We start from the raw sequence: 17,365 nt of genomic DNA, 5'->3' as shown, positions 1-17,365 counted from the left end.
ACATCTTACAGTCTGGCTCTTGGGCTGCACTTACTAGAACGGTCTGATCTATGTTCTCCACTTCTAAATTATTTTGTGGACAGACGATTGGTTGATTTCTTATAGTTTAAAGATCTTTTTAATCCCATATTCATATACAAACGGTCATATTTTATATTTATTACACATAGTAATGTTTTACAACTTTTTTTGTTTCATGCTTGATCAGTATGGCTTAGACAACTCAGAAATCCAGTATATAAAATTATTAGAATGCCATCATCATCTAGTTCAGCACACAGCCACAATCGTGGGGAAAATTGCTGACTTGACAGTTGTCCAGAAGACAATCATTGACAACCTCCACAAGCATGGTGAATCCACAGCCACTCCTGAACCACAGACAGCATCAGTAGCGTCTGATCTGGGCTAAGGAGAGAAAGAACTGGACTGTTGCTCAGTGCTCCAAACTCCTCACAATAGATCATTTTTTATTTCATTTGGAAATGAAGGTCCTAGAGTCTGGAGGCACAGAAGTCAAGGTATCTGAAGTCCAGGGTAAGGATTGGGGATAAAGCTTGGGGTGCCATGTCACCTGCTGGTGTTGGTCCACTGTGTTTCATCAAGTCCTAAGTCAACTCGCAAGCTTTGTGTAAGTGCTGATTGCCTTTTTCAGCAGGACTTAGCGCCTGTCCACAGTGCCAAAACCACTGCCAAATCATATGACTGAGCTTGATTGGCCAGCCAACTCTCTAGACCTGAACCCTTGGGTGATGATTGTCAAGAGGACAATGAGAAACACCCGTCCCGGCAATGCAGACGAGCTGCAGGCCACAATTAAAGCAACCTGGGCTTCAAAAACATCTCAGCAGTGACACAAGCCGACTGCCTCCATGCCACGCCACATTGATGCAGTAGTTTGGGGTGAAGGAGTGTATAAACATAATCTGGTAAGAAGTTGGACGTTTTTGTATCGTACCTTTTTTTTTTTTTTTTTTTTTGATCTTATGAAATATTCTAATAATTAGAGAAACATATTTCATTAAAGATTTTCATCAGCCATAAGCCATACTGATCAGAATCAAGCAAATTTATTTTTGAAATGTGTCACTTTACATGTAATAACTATAAAATATACAACAGTTTACCTTTTTGAATTAAATTATGAATAAAAAAAGAACTTAATGTTTAAATGTTTTCAGACGCACTAGTCCAACCTTTTCTCTGAAGGCCTCAGAGAGCTCTTTTGATCTATAAGACCTATAAGATCTATTGAAATAAGACAGCGCCCCCCCCAACCCCCCCCCCCCCCCAAAAAAAAAAAAAATTCCTCACATTTGAACTAGTAATAAATGTGGAGGTGGCCTAACTGCATTTCTATTCATTACATTTTACAACTTATTTGTGTATAAGAATTTGGAGCACCGGCTTGTAGTGGTGTCCTGAAATCAGTCGGGTATTTACCCACTGTTCTTGGCAGAATTTAGGCACAGTCCACATATTTGAGGTCAGGACTTTGGAAAGACCGTTCCAAAAGCTCCAGCGTAGTCTTAGCCTGTTTTATCTGTTCCACAGTCATCTCTGATGTGTGTTTGGGGTCACTGACCTGTTGTCCAAATTGTACCCGTCAACCATCTGGCTGATAGTTTGAGTTAACAGTTATTATTCCCTCCACTTTGGACAATGTATCAGTTCCACCTGCCCCAGAGCATGATGCTACCACCACCATGTTTAACATCTAACCATATAACTTTCTTTGTCCATGTGGTCAGCTGGAGTGGGGTCTTCTTTTTTGGACAGCAGCCTCACAGCCCATGGTGATGTATATTAATTTCATTGGTGGTTCTTGGGACCATTTAAATAATGTTTTCTCTTAGCTGAAAGTGACAGTGTGGGTCTTCTTTCAGATCATGGCCAAGTGGTACGCAGACTAAGGCTCTGTCACTATGTTCAGAGGATTGCTGGTTGGAATCATGCTGCTAGCCATCGGCAGCCGAGACCTTGAGAGAGCATGACTGGCCTTGCTCTTTTCAGGGTGGCACTCTCTTCCCACGTTACTTCGCTGCAGTGCTGGTCGCCACTGGCAGCAGTTCCCTGCAGGTGCGTTGGTTGCCTGGTAATGTTGCATCGGCGGCAGTACGGGTTGGGTAATTGTCCAAATTAGGGAGAAATTGATGAAAAATTTGATTAAAAAAAGGAAGGAAATTACACTGAGCTCCTTGGACTTTCCCTATTGTATCGTGGATCAGTCAATCCAACGAGTGCTGCTAATCAAACCCTTTACATGTGAGCACAGAGAAGCTGTAAAACACACCAGCTGTAGCCAATCATGATCACTAACAGGAAGCTAAGAGGCCTCTGCAAGTTTGAAACTTTCAAGTGGCTGTTTGCATATTTTTGACCTTGTATGTAAAACTTTGACACTGTGTTGATTTCAGACAATCCCCCACATCCAAATTCATTTTGTTTCTATTCTAAGATGCATGCTGTACTTATTTAGCCCCAGAATAAGACCAATTCTACTAAAACACTTAACACCCAATACTAACATTACTTTTATGTTATATTTATATTAACATTGTTTCATCTTGACTAATTTCAGCCAGATTTCTCCACTATGGAGATTTGCTTTTATGTCACATTCTTAAAAAAAAAAATAAAAAAAATGGAAAAAATAAATAAATAGAAAAGTAATAATGCAACATCAGCATTTTCACCCTTTCATATATTAAAACAAACAAAAACCGCCAATTTCTGAGTGCACATCATCATGTTCAAAATATGTATTTTATTTTAGCAAGGAAAAGTTCAATCCCTACACTTTTCTAGGGACAGTGCTAAACAGTACATAATAAACACTAACACGTATTCATGATTGTACAGTTTATACATTTCTGGCAGACATAGCAGATGACTATCCTCATCAGAACCTGAACAGAAGCTCTAAATAAACTGAAAACATCCTAAAACATTACTTTGTCCTGTGCACCTAAAAACAACTGGAGGGGAAAAAAAAGCTGGTCATAACGAATAAGAAGGGTAACTGACAGCTCGTTTATTACATTGCTCTGGGAGGTAAATAAATACATCAGTTGTGCAGTACAGCAGTTACTCCATTAGGTCAATTCCCGTGTCACTGACTAGCTTGTCCACATCCTCCCTACAACTAAGGTCATGATTTACATACGTACAGATCCAGCTCATCCAGCCACACTGACAGGAATAACAAGAGTCAATGCACATTTATTCAGGACAACATTCTGATGCATAAAAAAAGAGGAAAAAAGGACAAAAACGGAGAGAGAGAGAGAGCGCGCAAGAGTGTGAATGAGTGAGAGAGAGAGAGAGAGAGAGAGAGAGAGAGAGAGAGAGAGAACGTATAGCACTCTGTTGATTTGATTAACCACTTACAGCTACTCCACAGACTGCAATGTAATCAAACACGGCTAGAAATCTTAAGAGTAAAGAGCGACCCACATCCCACCCCTCAGGTACGCATCTGCTTAGGTTTAGAGCAGTCCCTCCCCCAAAAATCCCCCCCACCCCCCCAAAAAGGGAAAAAAACAACAAAAACAAACAAACAGTTAAAGGGCCGATGCACTATAAGAAATTCAAATTAAACAAAATATGCAATCTATAGAAAATCTTTATTATTGTCTGCAAATATGAAAAGAAGCTCCAGTCATCTCAGCCTGTGGGACACAGGCCACTTTTGGAGAAATTGCACTTGTGCGGGCAGCAGAGCGGGTTCCCTCAGTTTTTGTCCGTTTTGTTCTTGCGAACGTGTTTGTATTTGTCAACGTATGCTTTGACGAGGTTGGCCACCTTATCAGCGTTAACTTCTCCACTCTTGCTGTGGCAGACCTGCCAAAAAACAAACAAACAAAAAAGCCAAGAAGCAAAAGCATTAAACCTCACATTCTTCCCAAAAGGGTTTTCTATTTATGTTCTTCAGATCACACCACTGTGTGAAACCCGGACTGTTAAAGACATCTAATTTAACTCCAATACATCGTTCTGCCTTTTCTAGCTTTAGCTGCAGCATGACATCACCCAAAACATCAAACAACCAAGTGTCTTATTTTAACTAGGACTGAGTCCACACCAGCCATACAGTATTACAGTGATCGAATAAAGGAGGGTTTAATACATGAAAGTGACATACTGTCAAGTCTGGCAAAACCAAAACAGAGCTCTACAAATTGTTGCACAACAATCCTGACTTGTTATATTTACGCCCCCTAGCAAAATTTACACGCACCTAGCAAAAGCTGATGAAACTGAAACACGACAGCGACTTCAGGAGAAGTGTGTTCATGTTGTACGGTTGTGGCAAAGCGGGTGGCAGTGCGGTCTGGCTAAGAAGAGCTTTCTCCAGCTTATCCCAAAGATGCTCGATAGGGTTGAGGGTCAGAGACTGTTCATGCTACACATAGAATGAAATCTACTGTACTGCACATGGCAGGACTATTACACTGATAAACAGGATGAACCCATAGATGCTAGACGCATGCGCCAATTATAATGTGCACAATTGATCTCTGAGAACATGAGCATCCAACAGGTTCTCCAGCTGCTGTAGCCCATTTGACATAGTCTTGTTCTTGCATGACATTTTTATAACCGCAATGTCGGATTCAGCTGGGGTTTGTGTGACCCGTCCGCTTGCCTGGAAACCATTCCTCTTTGAATTCTTGGTCGATTTCGGCTGTTTCACACTATTCTCAGTCAAGTGGTTGTGTGTGAAAAGCCCAGAATGACTGCCGTTTGGGAGATGGTAGAACTGGCATGCCCAGCGACATCCATGATGCCACATTCACAGTTGACCATTTTGCCCATTTCACTCACAGAACAGTAAATGATGCTAGAAAACTCTGGTCTGCCTGATCTGTACCACAATCATGAACTGTATCATCTGGCACAATGAGCGTCTGGCACACTTTGGGCATCTTTGCGTTTTCACACTGAGCCAATGCACAAAGATGACACACTGCCTATCTACATCATAACATGTTCATTGGGTGGCACTACCATCATACTATCAACGTGGCAATCTATTGTTATAAAAACCGCTGCAATAAAGTGTGCACCTCTTTACAATCCTAGGGTGGCAGATATCCAAATCAATAGCAATTTCTTTAGCATTTAAAGTATACACTTCAAATGACTGTTGAAAGATTAAAATACTTTCTTATAATCGGGATTATTTACTGTGGACGCAAATGCCTTGTTGATTAGAGCGGCGTTTCTCAACCCTGGTTCTGGAGGCTCTCTGCCTTGCACACGTTAGTGCTTTCCCTGCTCTCATCACACTTGATCCAACTAGCCAGCTATTTAACAAGCCCTTTCGGAGGTGCAGTGGGTGTGTTAAAGCAGAGATTCCACTAAAATGTCAGGGTTGAGAAACACTGGATTAGACAAAATCGATAGTCTCTGGCCCCCTCGGTGCATACATACACTTTGGTGGTGTGGTGTAGTAGAGCTGACTAAGAGTCAAAAGAGTCACTGCCATGAAACATTCAGATCAAAACCCTAACCTGGACATATGTAGAGAGTTCGGAAAAACAACAGCTGCACACTTACTTTTTCTACAGCTTTGCGTACAATCTCCTTGTACTCATCCTTAGTGATATCCTTCTTCTGGTAGTATGGCTTGATGGCTGCTTTTACCTCACTGATGGCTCTTTCCTGAATCTGTAACTTCTGAGATGATAAAAAAGTCAGTTTAATAGATCACCAGGTGTTAATCTGGTAAAGAAAAAAGAAAAAGGAGGTCCCTGGTTTATGACGAGCTCAACAAAAGCCACTTACTTTCTCTTTCTTGGAGCTGTCTGCATGAGCTTTGCTGTGAGAAGGGGGTTGTGTAGTGGAGGATGGCTGTGCTACACTGGGAGTGCTGGTAGGATGAACTTGCAGTGGTGTTGCCTTGTTTGGGGTCACTTTCAGGGGGGGCTTTGCTGGCACAGGGAAACTTGTAATGACCTGGTTAAAAAAGGTATGCACACTTTAAAATCCTACACAATTAATAGCCATTTAATTTCAGTCCAGCTGGACCACACGTACTACGCTTTCACCACCAAAACCACAAATGATGCTGAAACTAAAGAACAAAAGAAAAACAAAATGTAGATATGAGGAGCAATAACAGCTTTGACTACTAACCTGAGGGAGGTTGTCAGCTGGAAGGACAGTGATGCTGCCTTGCTGTACAGGGGGAGGTGGTGGCGGAGGTGGTGGCAGACTCTGCACAGCCATGGTGGGCATAGAGAGAGGAGGCCCTGGCGCATGCAGGTGTACCGGTATCTGTGGGGGCATGGCAAACAGAGCAGGCTGGGGGCCTACAGAAGGGGCTCGGGGTACCATAGGCCCTAGCGGGTAGCGCAGGACCCCTAGTACATTGAGCTGGTGGGGCATTACAGCAGGTGGGGCTGGTACTGCTTCATTAGGTAGATGGGTACTTGGCTCACTCTGTGGGAGGTCTGCAGTCAAAAAAGGTATAAATTATGTGGACATGAGTTTACCTACACTAAATTACAGACAACAAAACACACAGCTAGCCTGATTGAGTTATACGGACTTGGCATATTCTAGGTACTGACTGAACACTTCGTACCAAATGATTTTTACTCCACAATAGAGTTTCTGATATTACATACACACACAACATTTGGGTAAAGATGACAATTCAATAAATCAGATGAACGGTACCATTCCTAGAAAAATGCACATAAATAAATAAATAAATAAAGATACACACCTGTTTGTTTGGAGAAACCAGCTGCAGGTTGGTCATCTTCTTGTCTGTTCCAGATGCTGCCACCTGGCCCAGGACCTCGCTCTCTTCGCGAGTAGTAGTTCTGTACATCTGCAGGGAGGGTTCGGCGTACTGCCCAGCTGGAAGCGGAGGACCACCCTGACCGGTCCAGTGGTGTATCAGAGGAGTCAGCCTCTTTCCTCTTCCCTCCAGGTCTATTTTCATTAAAGCGACTGTAGGAGTCACTCCCTGCGTTATTTGTCGTCCCTGAGAAAGAGTTACGCTGTTGTCGCCAGTTATCTGCCGCAGATTCCCCCTGCATGCTGGAGGGCCGCTGCCCAGCCCGACCACGTCCACCGCCACGGCCTTGTTCGGAGCCCCAGCCTCCTCGAGACCAAGAGTCTGCAGGAGCGTCATCAGAATTCTCCTCCGAGCGCTGCTCACGCTGCCTGCCATCAGCATTTCCCCACGATCTTTCCTTCACCCAGGGTGGGTTTTCGGATTGACCTCTGTCTGGCGATGTCTCGTTGAGGCTGCCATTGCCTGAGGAGTTGGCCTCTCTTGATGAAAACTGATTCTGTCTATCTGAATTGTTCCTCCAGTTGGAGCTGCGGAAGTTACGTGCACCTCTCCAGCTTTCGCCTCCCCAAGAGTCTCTTTTCCGTGGTGACTGTGACCCTTGATCATTGCGTTCTGGAGACGGACTTCTCCGGCTTGGCCTGTTTCTGGACCTTGAGCGCGATCTCGAGCGACTTCTAGAACGACTGCGAGAACGTCTCCTGCTTCGTCTGTCCCTGCTGCGGTTCCGCCTGGAGCTGCCACGCTCCTCTTCGTGCTCACGACCTCGACTCCTGGGCGGTGAGCTTGATTTGCGACTGCGATCGCGATCGCGATCCCTCGACCGTGATCTCCATGATCTCTCCCCTCTGGATTCCCGCTTAGGAGACCAGGTGGTTGTCGGGGAGTGAAAACGAGACTTGCGCTGGCTTCTCTCTTTTCTGTCCGAGGCTCTCTGGTCTTTTGAAGGATCAGGCCTAGGCTCCTCCTCCTTGCTCTTCTGCTCTCCCTCCTGACTGGGAGTTTGGTCGACAGAGGAGATCTGAGGTGCAGGAGCAGCACTATTACTCTCTGAGACGGTCTCAGAAGGAAGGGAAGCATTATCGGAGCCAGGTGAATCACAATCCATAGGAATTGAATCAGTGTTATCCTGATGACCACTGGTGTCCAGAGATTCATCGGGCTTTGTCTCCTGGTCTCTGTGCTCTGTCACTTCAAGGTCTTGATCGGGGTCTTTCAGCAAAGAGTTTTCACTTGTGTGTTGAGGTGAGCAGCTGTTAGACACAGGAAGTTTGGAGACCTCACTTGTTACACTTTCACACTCATCTGGCTCAACTGGAGTTTCAGATTCTGCTTTTTCATCAGTTATCTTGTCCAAAGAGCTCTCTGCTGCAGTAGTGAAATCATCCTGAAGCTGGGCAGTAGAATCGTCAGAGGTGTGACCAGATCCCTCTACATTTGTCTGCTCTGCACAGGGAGGAGAGAGTGGGTATTCCTTTTCAGATGGTTCTCGCTCTGCTGGTTCTTCCTCAGGTGTTTCCTCTTCAGAACAATCCAACTTTTCTTGAAAACAGGTCTGATTTTCCTCTGGCTTGATAGGGTCATCTGCCTCCATTTCATCATCATCATCATCATCATCATCATCATCATGCTGTTCTTCGAGGAGAGGGGAAACAGGTTCACACTCTTCTGGATTGGGCAAATCTTCAGTGTCTATTTTAGAATCACTTCCATCATAATCTACGGAATTTGAAGCTACATCTACATCGACACCTGCATCTCCTTGACAGGGACTCTGATCTACCTTTGCCTCCTCATCTGTCCCCAATTCCTGTGACTCATCCACATCAACAGCCGTTTCCTCCTGACTCCTCTGTCCAGCTTCCGGTTCTTCCTCATTGCCCTCCTCCTCACTCTCAACCAGTGTCTGTCGAGTAGCCTTCTTTTTTGCACCTCCTTTCCTTCTGTTACCAGGTTTCTGTTTGCCAGCCTGCCTTTCTTTGCTTGTAGAAGCATGCATGTCACTTGACGCACTGCCAGCAGGTGAGGAAGAGTCGGAGTCAGAATGCTGAGGCTGAGCGGACACAGGCTCCTCATTCCCACTTTTTCTACGTCTGGATGAGCGCCGGGATGCAAGGTTCTGTTCTTGATTCGCAGAGGTTTTTGAGCCAGACCCTCTCGTACTCTTTCTTCCCTCACCTTTGGGGCACGTTACTGCACAAGCCTTTCCATAATGGACTGATAAATGCAAAGCAAATGAGCGAACGGTTACCATGAATGTTATAAAACAATTCAATGACCAAAAGTAGATGCCAGCTTCTACTCTACGGTGATGTGTTGGTTAGGCAGGTGTTACATAAGGTCAGGTTTCAGTGTACTCACCCGAGAATCCAGATCTTAGTGGACATGGAGAGGTTGACTGTATAAAGTGGGGCTGCTGAGGAAGTGCAGGAGCACGGGGGCAGTGTCTGGAAAGAATGCTGATTCCAGAAAACAATACACAGGTAAGTAACTGCATATAAACAGGTCACTGCAAAATTACTTGATCATTACTGTAATTACTGGAACATGCCAATCATTTGTGTAATACTGTGCCCTGGTAGGTACATTACCCAATCAGTAATGTAATGTAAAGTAATGACCCTCAAAAAAGGCTGTGAGAGGTTAGTCACCTTGTCATGTGTGTAGGGGAAGTGGATTTAGAAACAGGCAGCCACTGGTGTTCTGCCATATTTCTCCGACACTGTCGCCATTCCTCATCTACTGGCTCCTCCTCACAGACTACCGACCCCGTGCTGCACAACAATACCAGTAACAATTAGAGCTCAGGTTTTGTAAATCAGAGTCTGTAAATCAGTTAAAACACGTTAAATATATATGTCGAAAATTGTGTAAACACCTCCTAGTCCAATATTTCTAATGAAATCAAAGGGTGAGATTTCCTTCCAGATACCCCAGTTACTTCCATGACTTCCATACACCTCAGACTGGTATTAGATCAACTGCTTAATTAAATTCTTAAAATGAATTTAAATAAAGCCACCCCAACTCTCACTCCACTCATTTAATGCCAATGAAATTACTCCCAGCATACACACATGTCTAGACTGATGAAGGCAAAAATGCCTATGTAAAGACTGTGCTGACTCTTGCTCACAAAAAACATTCCAGGAGCCACTTACACGATTTGGGTCAGTGTACTAAGTGTCTCCCCCTGCTGGGCTGACAGCCCAAGCTGAGTGTTTGGAGTAAGCAGCTGTGAGCGGCAGGTCTCTCTTCTCACCTGTAGAGGGAATTAAACAGGGTTATTGTTGCAACATGCATTTGTGAATGGAGATACCATAAGCCAAAATTAAACTGACAGCGGTGTCATGAGCACAACAAACCTTTTTCTTCTTCTGGGCAGAGTAATCAGCATCACCTGTTGGTAATAAATATATACAAAAAAAAATAATAAGTGCAACTGCAACACATGAATATTTGTAGCATGTTTCATTAAGAGAACATTTTCACAAATAAAGTAAAAATAAGGCTTAGCTTGAAATTGGTAAAGTACATACATCTTTGACATTTGGGCTCAGCAAGAGCTCTTTTCCCATCCTTTCCTCCAGTTTCGGCTATCTCCTCTCTGTAGTCAACAACAATATTATGCGCCATTACTTGTATGAAACGCAAAAGTACACTTGTAGGTGTTTATTCAGGGCACATATCCCAACACAAGAGTACCAATCAATATGACAAGTCAACACAAAAAATACCTACTTTGAAAAGCCTCTCACTGTTTCAACATCTTTATGGTTGCATACATCAGTGTTTGCTATGCTTGGTGTTTTCACAGGAATCTGCAAAAATAGCATAGACCCATTAGGTCATTAAAAAAGAACTAAACCAATGAAGACACCCTTTAATAGTGAGAGAGATGTACACAGAGGACCATGTCTGACCTTGGTGTAACCCAGCAAAGGGTCCTGCCTGCAGATTGCGCTAAATGGCCTCCGGTCCACCGGGCAGACTTGCACCATCTGCGCCACATCAGACATAGTAAGATTAGCAGAAGGGTGACAATTTAGTTTGTGACCAGCACTAAAACAATACAGCAACAGTAGCCATTTAAATTTTGTCTACAACTCTACATAAAATATCCTTACATATAAATCCAATTATGACGGGCCTGTACAAGGCGTAAACAGGACATCACATGCTTAATTTGCCTGCCAGTTGTATGTAATAAACATCCGTGTCATACTGGACTAGTTATGACACCTGTGGTGGTGTAATTGTGAAGACTGGATTAGTTCGTTTAGTGGAAGCAATTTTATTTATTCATTCATCTTAATGAATAACGTTTTTTTTTCTAAAGTTGGACAACATTCTAGGAACAGACCTAATCCTTTAATCCTTGTTAACATATTCAAAAATAATGACATTTATTTTTTCATAGTTATATTTATATTCTTGGCTTCGGTATTTTCCACAAATGTCAAGAGGGTCTTTACACCTGAACAACATTAGTCACCTAGCTAACAAATGCAAAAGGCCAGTCTGTTGCATATATAGTTACTTAGTAAGGCATCCAATGACAGATCAGCAAACAGTGCACATAAAGCAGTCTATCGGTAGGTCCAGAATTATAGAGAGAGTAGAAGCGATTTGTGTTTGTGACCGTTATGAATAGATGCTGTAGGAGTGACAGACCTGAGCCCAGCGCAGGATGCAGTTGAAACAGTAGAAGTGGCTGCAGCCATCAGGTACAGCACGCTCGGAAGGGCTGGGGTTATTCAGACAAATTGGGCAACGCTGGTTTTCCTCGTCCTCCGACCCATCGTCTACACCCTGCACACCTAACAATGCAGAGTACGACATGTTCACAACCTCCACTCATTTCCTCATCTGCAGCATTTAGTCTGATTATCATGACATTTGTTTCACGGGGAAATCTCATTCATAACACTCCCAAAGCAGTGGTGAACACAAACCTTCAAACACTTCTTTAATATTTAATTTGTAAATTTGCCACATCTGACACCACCTATCCTGACAACTTATTAATTAATAAAAAAAAAAAAAAAAAAAAAAAAAAAATATATATATATATATATATATATATATAAGTACAGTTATATGCTGTTGCCAATATTTGATTATAGATGCCAATAATTATAAACAAACTGTTAAACTAAAATTTAATCCCAAATCAATGAATCAAACAAAAAAACAAACAAAAAAAAAACACCACGGTCGCCAAGAAAGCAGACACCAATGTAATACTTGGGTTATTAACCAGCCAAGACTCGCAGGACAAAAACATGAAGGGAGTTCATTTTCTACATGAGTTTAATGGTTTGTTGCGCTCATTAAACAAAACAGATGCTTACAAGCTTACGTTTTGTATGCCAATGTTCAGAAGAAAGCTGGTTACTCCAACAGTTAAAACTCTGATTTTGCAGCTTTTCATTTTACATAAATGAAAGTGCAACCCCACCCCTGCCCCCCAAAAAACAAAAAAACAAAACCATCATCCTGTAACAAATCTATGTTGAAACAGCACACATTCACACTGTGGTGTGAGGTTAGCTGTGTGTTTCTTCCTGTGGGGTAGTTGAGGCTTTGAGCAGTTGGAGTTTGCATTGAGAAATGCTTTTAGACTCTCCTTTTAAGGAAAGAAGTGCTTCAATAATAATAAAAAAGGCTTATTTTAAACCTTTTAAAAGTTTTTTGCAAGGACAGCATATTGGAACGGAAAAGTGGTGTTGTGCCATCTTTACATTAAATGTTTGAGAGTTCATGTTTTCATTATTTTCCCACCATTCGGAGTCTTAAATGCAGTCATTAATTTAACTTGCTGAACATATGAGTTAATCACACCACCGCGTCAAATACGTTCTCAGTTAGCCCTGTTCAGTCCAGCTTTACAGCTTTGGGAAAACAACAATAACTGTTTAAAAAGTCAAACAACGGCTCTAATGGACACATGCCATGTGACTAATTTATCGACTATTTTTGTACTTTTGCCAAACGCATCACAGCTGGAGGAGCAAAATGATTCTGGGGGCCTTTAATTCCATAGTTGAGTTTTCCGTTTTCCAGAGATAAAAGAAATGACATGATTCAGCAATGAAAAAGCTGTTGGCCGCACATGCTGAGGATGCCACGCCGTGTTTAACAGGACAAGTATGAACGGGTGCAGTTTAAAGGCTGCAAGTCTGAACGACACAAAGCCCTAATATTGCCAGCAAAAATAACCAACAATCTACCAGGAGTGTGAAAGGGGGCAAAGGACTAAAACAGACTAAACAAGAAAACGGCCTTATTTGGATACAGCTGGGTAACGTCTCTTTCATACCAAAAAGGTAAACACACTCACCCTTTTTGGATCCTGTGGGCATCTTTGGCTCAGTGTGTCTGCCGCTCCCAGGCTTCGTTTGCTCTGTAATGACACCAAATTAGCAAATGAACCACAGGTTCAGGGAAATTAAAACCAAGAGAGCTCAGGCATGTATATTACATCTCAGTCCCATCACCAGTATGTTTAACTCCAGAAGAATCTCCAAGAGAGCTAAATAAAATTATATTATAAGACTAACTTGCTCTAAATAATTCATCTGGATGATGGCCACAAACCAAAAAGCTTGTGGAATGCTGCAGACTGTTCAGGCCAATGACTAAACCTTAACCCAGTTATGCTTGCATTTGACCTCTTGAAGACTAAGTAGAGAAAGACGACAAAACAAACAGAAACTGAAAGAATGAGCAGTAAAAACCAGGAAAAGCTTCAGGAAAGAATAACACAACAGTTGGGTAATGTCAGTGGATCACCGGTTTTCTGGGGCGAATAAAACAAGAATGTGGTGCAGATGTTTCCACCTTTGGTGTGTTTCGAAAATCAACAGGGTCAAAAATGTGGTTAAACGTAACTTAGCAAGTAACACCTTCACCAAACATGGTGTGTAGCAATCAACAAGCTCCTGGCAGAATTCTGGTTAAATATTTGATCTGTCTTGTTGGCTTCCTGGCACAGACTTGTTCATATTCACATATCTGAGGTCAGGATTTTGTGAAGGCCAATCGAAAAGCTTATCGTTAGCCTGCTTCATCCAATCCACAATCACCACTGACGTGTGTTTGGATTCACTGTCCTGTTGAAACACCCAGCTAGGTCCAGGTTTCAACCATCTAGCCGATGGCTTGAGCTTATAACCAGTAATGCCGATGCGAATCCTCCTTCATCATTAGTCTATCCACTTTGTGCACTGTACCAGTTCCAAAACACCACACTCAACAGATGGTACTGTCGGGGTGGGGATCCTGGGGTTAAACGACTCACCCTCCTTACTCTTCCAACCTGAGCTTCCTCGAGGCATGTTTGATTCATGTGGACACCTGCAAACTTCAGTTGGCCTTAAAAGGTGCCGGTTTTGGAGCAGGGGCCTCTTCCAGTTCACAGCAGGCCTGTGCCAACAGTGGTTCTTGGTGGTTTGTTTCAGTACCAATTTCTTCTCAGCTGAATGTGACAGTTTGTGTCTTCTTCCAGAGGTAACCCAGGTGGCTATAAGGTCCTGATGATCCTGGACTATGCTATGATTTAAAAATGGCTCCAAGAGACATCCCTGACTTCTGTAATCCTATGGCGAGCCTTCTCAGATCTGCTCTGAGCTCCTTGGACTTTCCCGTTGTACTGTATGTTGGTGAGACCAATGATTGCTGTAAAATTACCCTTTTATATGAGGGCACAGAAAAGCTGCCAGGTGCAGTCGACCATGATCACGTACAGGACGTTTAGAGGCCTTGGCAAGTTTAAAGATTTTGAAGTTGGAAATTTCAACTAATATTTTTTTTATTGATAATTAAATTGATGAATAATGTATATTTTGACCCTGTGTTGATTTCAGAAAACACCAGATGTTCGACATTCATTCTGCTGAAGTTAAAGGGACAGTTCACGAAAGCAACCGAAAGCCTAAAACACCATGATAGTCATGTCCAAGATGAATTATCAAACTGGAAGCCATCATTTGCACTTATCAATTAAATGCAACTATTTTGCGTATTTCATCATTTTCACTAATGCATTCAGCTGCATGCATTTTAAACTTCATTAAGAACCATTTTACTGATGTTTACACGTTTCTCTGTGACTTGAAGCTTTTTTGAAGAACATGAACAGATGCAAGATTTGCTCGGAGGGCTTATTGTGTCCGTTGGTGGGGCAACATGCTCCATTATAACTTATAAAACCATATAACTTAATTGTGCATGAAACTTTTTCACACGTTATTTTTTATCTGTACAGTAAAGGGGCGCTGCTCTTTGGTCATGTTTCCTTACTGTTCAGTTATGACGTGTATAACAAAATGTACAAACTAACACCACACAATTTATATTTAACTGTCATATAATTGACCTGAGACATGGACAGGAACAAATCCCTGATATAAAATACTTCACCCTTCAAAACAAGCAGTACCACCACCACCACCACCACCACTACTACTACGATTAATGGTGACAACAACAACAATATAGGTGCCACTAGAGCTGGGCAATATGACGATATTTTATTGTATTGTGATTAATTCTGTTACCGTGATACACAACATGCCTTTCTAAGCATATTAAGGATAATCTTAGTGCTTAATAAACACTGATCAGCTGCAGGTTTCATTACAAGCAGTGTAATTAGACTGGCTGAGTTAGACGAACAGCAGCAGATGTTGAGTAAACGTCACTGTATTCAGTACTGGAGAGGATCTGTCGCTACTGATGTGTTTAGTCTGTGTTTACATGTACTGTGCAAATGTACTTAGATATATTGTGGTACAGTATTTTACATATCGCCCACTCCTAGGTGCCACATAGGATATCAATACCCATCAAATGAGGATGAGCATGGATCTGTAAGCACATTTATTTTTTTTACTACATTCAGCAGAGCATCCATAAAAACACACGCTCTCTTCTGTCCCTCCACAAAGTCCTGGAGACTCCAGGTCTGCTAATCAACCCAACAGCTCTGATGTGAGCTCAGGAAAAGTTCAAGAACCGGAGACAAGCTGCGCCGCGTAGCTGAACTTCAGCTGAACGTTTCTGATCTGTGGAGAATCAAACCCGGACCCCAACACACCGCAGCGGACACCAGGGGCTCTCCAGCTAAGCTGTCTGTCGGGAGATGGTCACCCATGGTCACTGGTCTTAGCCGGGGCATTTCTAAAACACGGACTGCGGTTCGGGCCGGTTCAGGAGACGTGTTTAAACTTTGCACCTCCTGCCACATAAACATGACCTTTTACCTCCGCCGCTAGGCCCAGACCTCACCACAGGCTCAGCCGGAGCTAAAGCTAAAGCCTGGGTCAGCTGCTGCTGCCGCTGCCGCGCTCGACCAGCGTTAGCGAGCAGAACAGCGGCAAATAACGACACTTTGACCCCCGAAGACCGGTTTCCTACTGCAGAAGGTCCGAGAAGCAAGCCAGAAGTGTGTGTGTATGTGTGTGTGTGTCGCGAGCATGTTAGCAGCTAATGCTAATTCGGCTAAAGCGCGTCGCCCGTAAGTGTCGAGTCGCTGTGAGTGTGTGGACGGCTAGGCTGGAAAAACTCGGTGTGAGCGAGCACACGGCGGATTAAACGCCCCGGTTTTCGTGCAGGAACCCCGGGCACGGCTGTACTGTAGGGTCCCGGAGAGCTACCGCTGTTAGCGGGCCTCGGCTGCCCCAAGTTAGAGTGAGCTAGCTAACTTTTAAAGTCGCTCGCTAGCAGTGGGGTTAGCAGCGCCCTCCGCGTCAACAGCCGCAGCAGCTTGGCCTTACCTCGGTACCTTCCGCCTCAGGACCCGCCGGTTAGCGTCCAGTTCCACCAGCGGCCCCGCGGTTACAGCAGCATACGATCCGCTACACTGGACCAGTGTCCGCCTGAACGCATGGGACCGAGCGGTCAGCAGCTACGGGTTTAAAACCTTCCTAGCCACATGTGGGTCAGGTAGCTGTAGGTGTGTGTCCCCGCCACAGGGAGGCGCTGCAGGGCGCAGCGGGGGGCGATGGGAGAGCAGTGCGTCATCACGTCAGCACAGTTATGCTCGTTACGTTTTGGCGGCCTGGGAGTGGGAGTGTGGCGCTGACTGCCTGTAAACACCGTGTGTAGCGTGTAGTGTGTAGTGTGGGGACGGGACGGGACGGGACAGCAGAAATGGACGATCTAGCTGATTTCTTGTCCGTTGTTCTGCTTCTTACCTGACTAAACTTAAAGCTGCGTGGCAGTGTGTGAGTACAGAGAGGACAGCCGGACATCAATGAATGAGTGACCATATTTTGGTTATTAACTGACACTGGGGACACACAGGCGTCCATCGTGGTTAGGATAGTTTAGTACGACTGAGTTGCAGGACAGATTTCTTTAAATATGTCTAAACCCCTTAAACTTTATATATATATATATATATATATATATATATATATATATATATATATATATATATAAATAAACATATATATAAACATATAAAATATAAACATTCACTCATTTACCAGGACCAGTAAATAACCAGAATGTAGAAACAACTGAAAAACATTTTACTACTAATACCAC

The 17,365-nt window shown here is 43.4% G+C and overlaps 1 protein-coding gene across 1 annotated transcript; it reads right to left on the bottom strand.

Moving 5' to 3' along the window:
- Window positions 1–3,540: 3,540 nt before the first annotated feature.
- Window positions 3,541–16,776, bottom strand: scaf11 (SR-related CTD-associated factor 11). The gene is made up of 15 exons (XM_072672458.1): window positions 16,591–16,776; window positions 13,155–13,217; window positions 11,486–11,631; window positions 10,735–10,812; window positions 10,553–10,632; window positions 10,351–10,418; window positions 10,177–10,211; window positions 9,973–10,073; window positions 9,463–9,585; window positions 9,173–9,270; window positions 6,737–9,028; window positions 6,142–6,458; window positions 5,791–5,961; window positions 5,563–5,682; window positions 3,541–3,843 (listed from the first exon to the last, which is right to left on the bottom strand). Exons 2-15 carry the CDS (start codon window positions 13,174–13,176, stop codon window positions 3,733–3,735), a joined length of 3,762 nt encoding a protein of 1,253 aa, XP_072528559.1. The 5' UTR covers window positions 13,177–13,217; window positions 16,591–16,776; the 3' UTR covers window positions 3,541–3,732.
- Between the last annotated feature and the right edge of the window lie 589 nt (window positions 16,777–17,365).

The sequence above is a fragment of the Salminus brasiliensis genome, chromosome 2 (genome assembly GCF_030463535.1).
Source record: "Salminus brasiliensis chromosome 2, fSalBra1.hap2, whole genome shotgun sequence".
NCBI lineage: Eukaryota > Metazoa > Chordata > Actinopteri > Characiformes > Bryconidae > Salminus > Salminus brasiliensis.
This window is presented reverse-complemented; position numbering and strand designations above follow the sequence as displayed.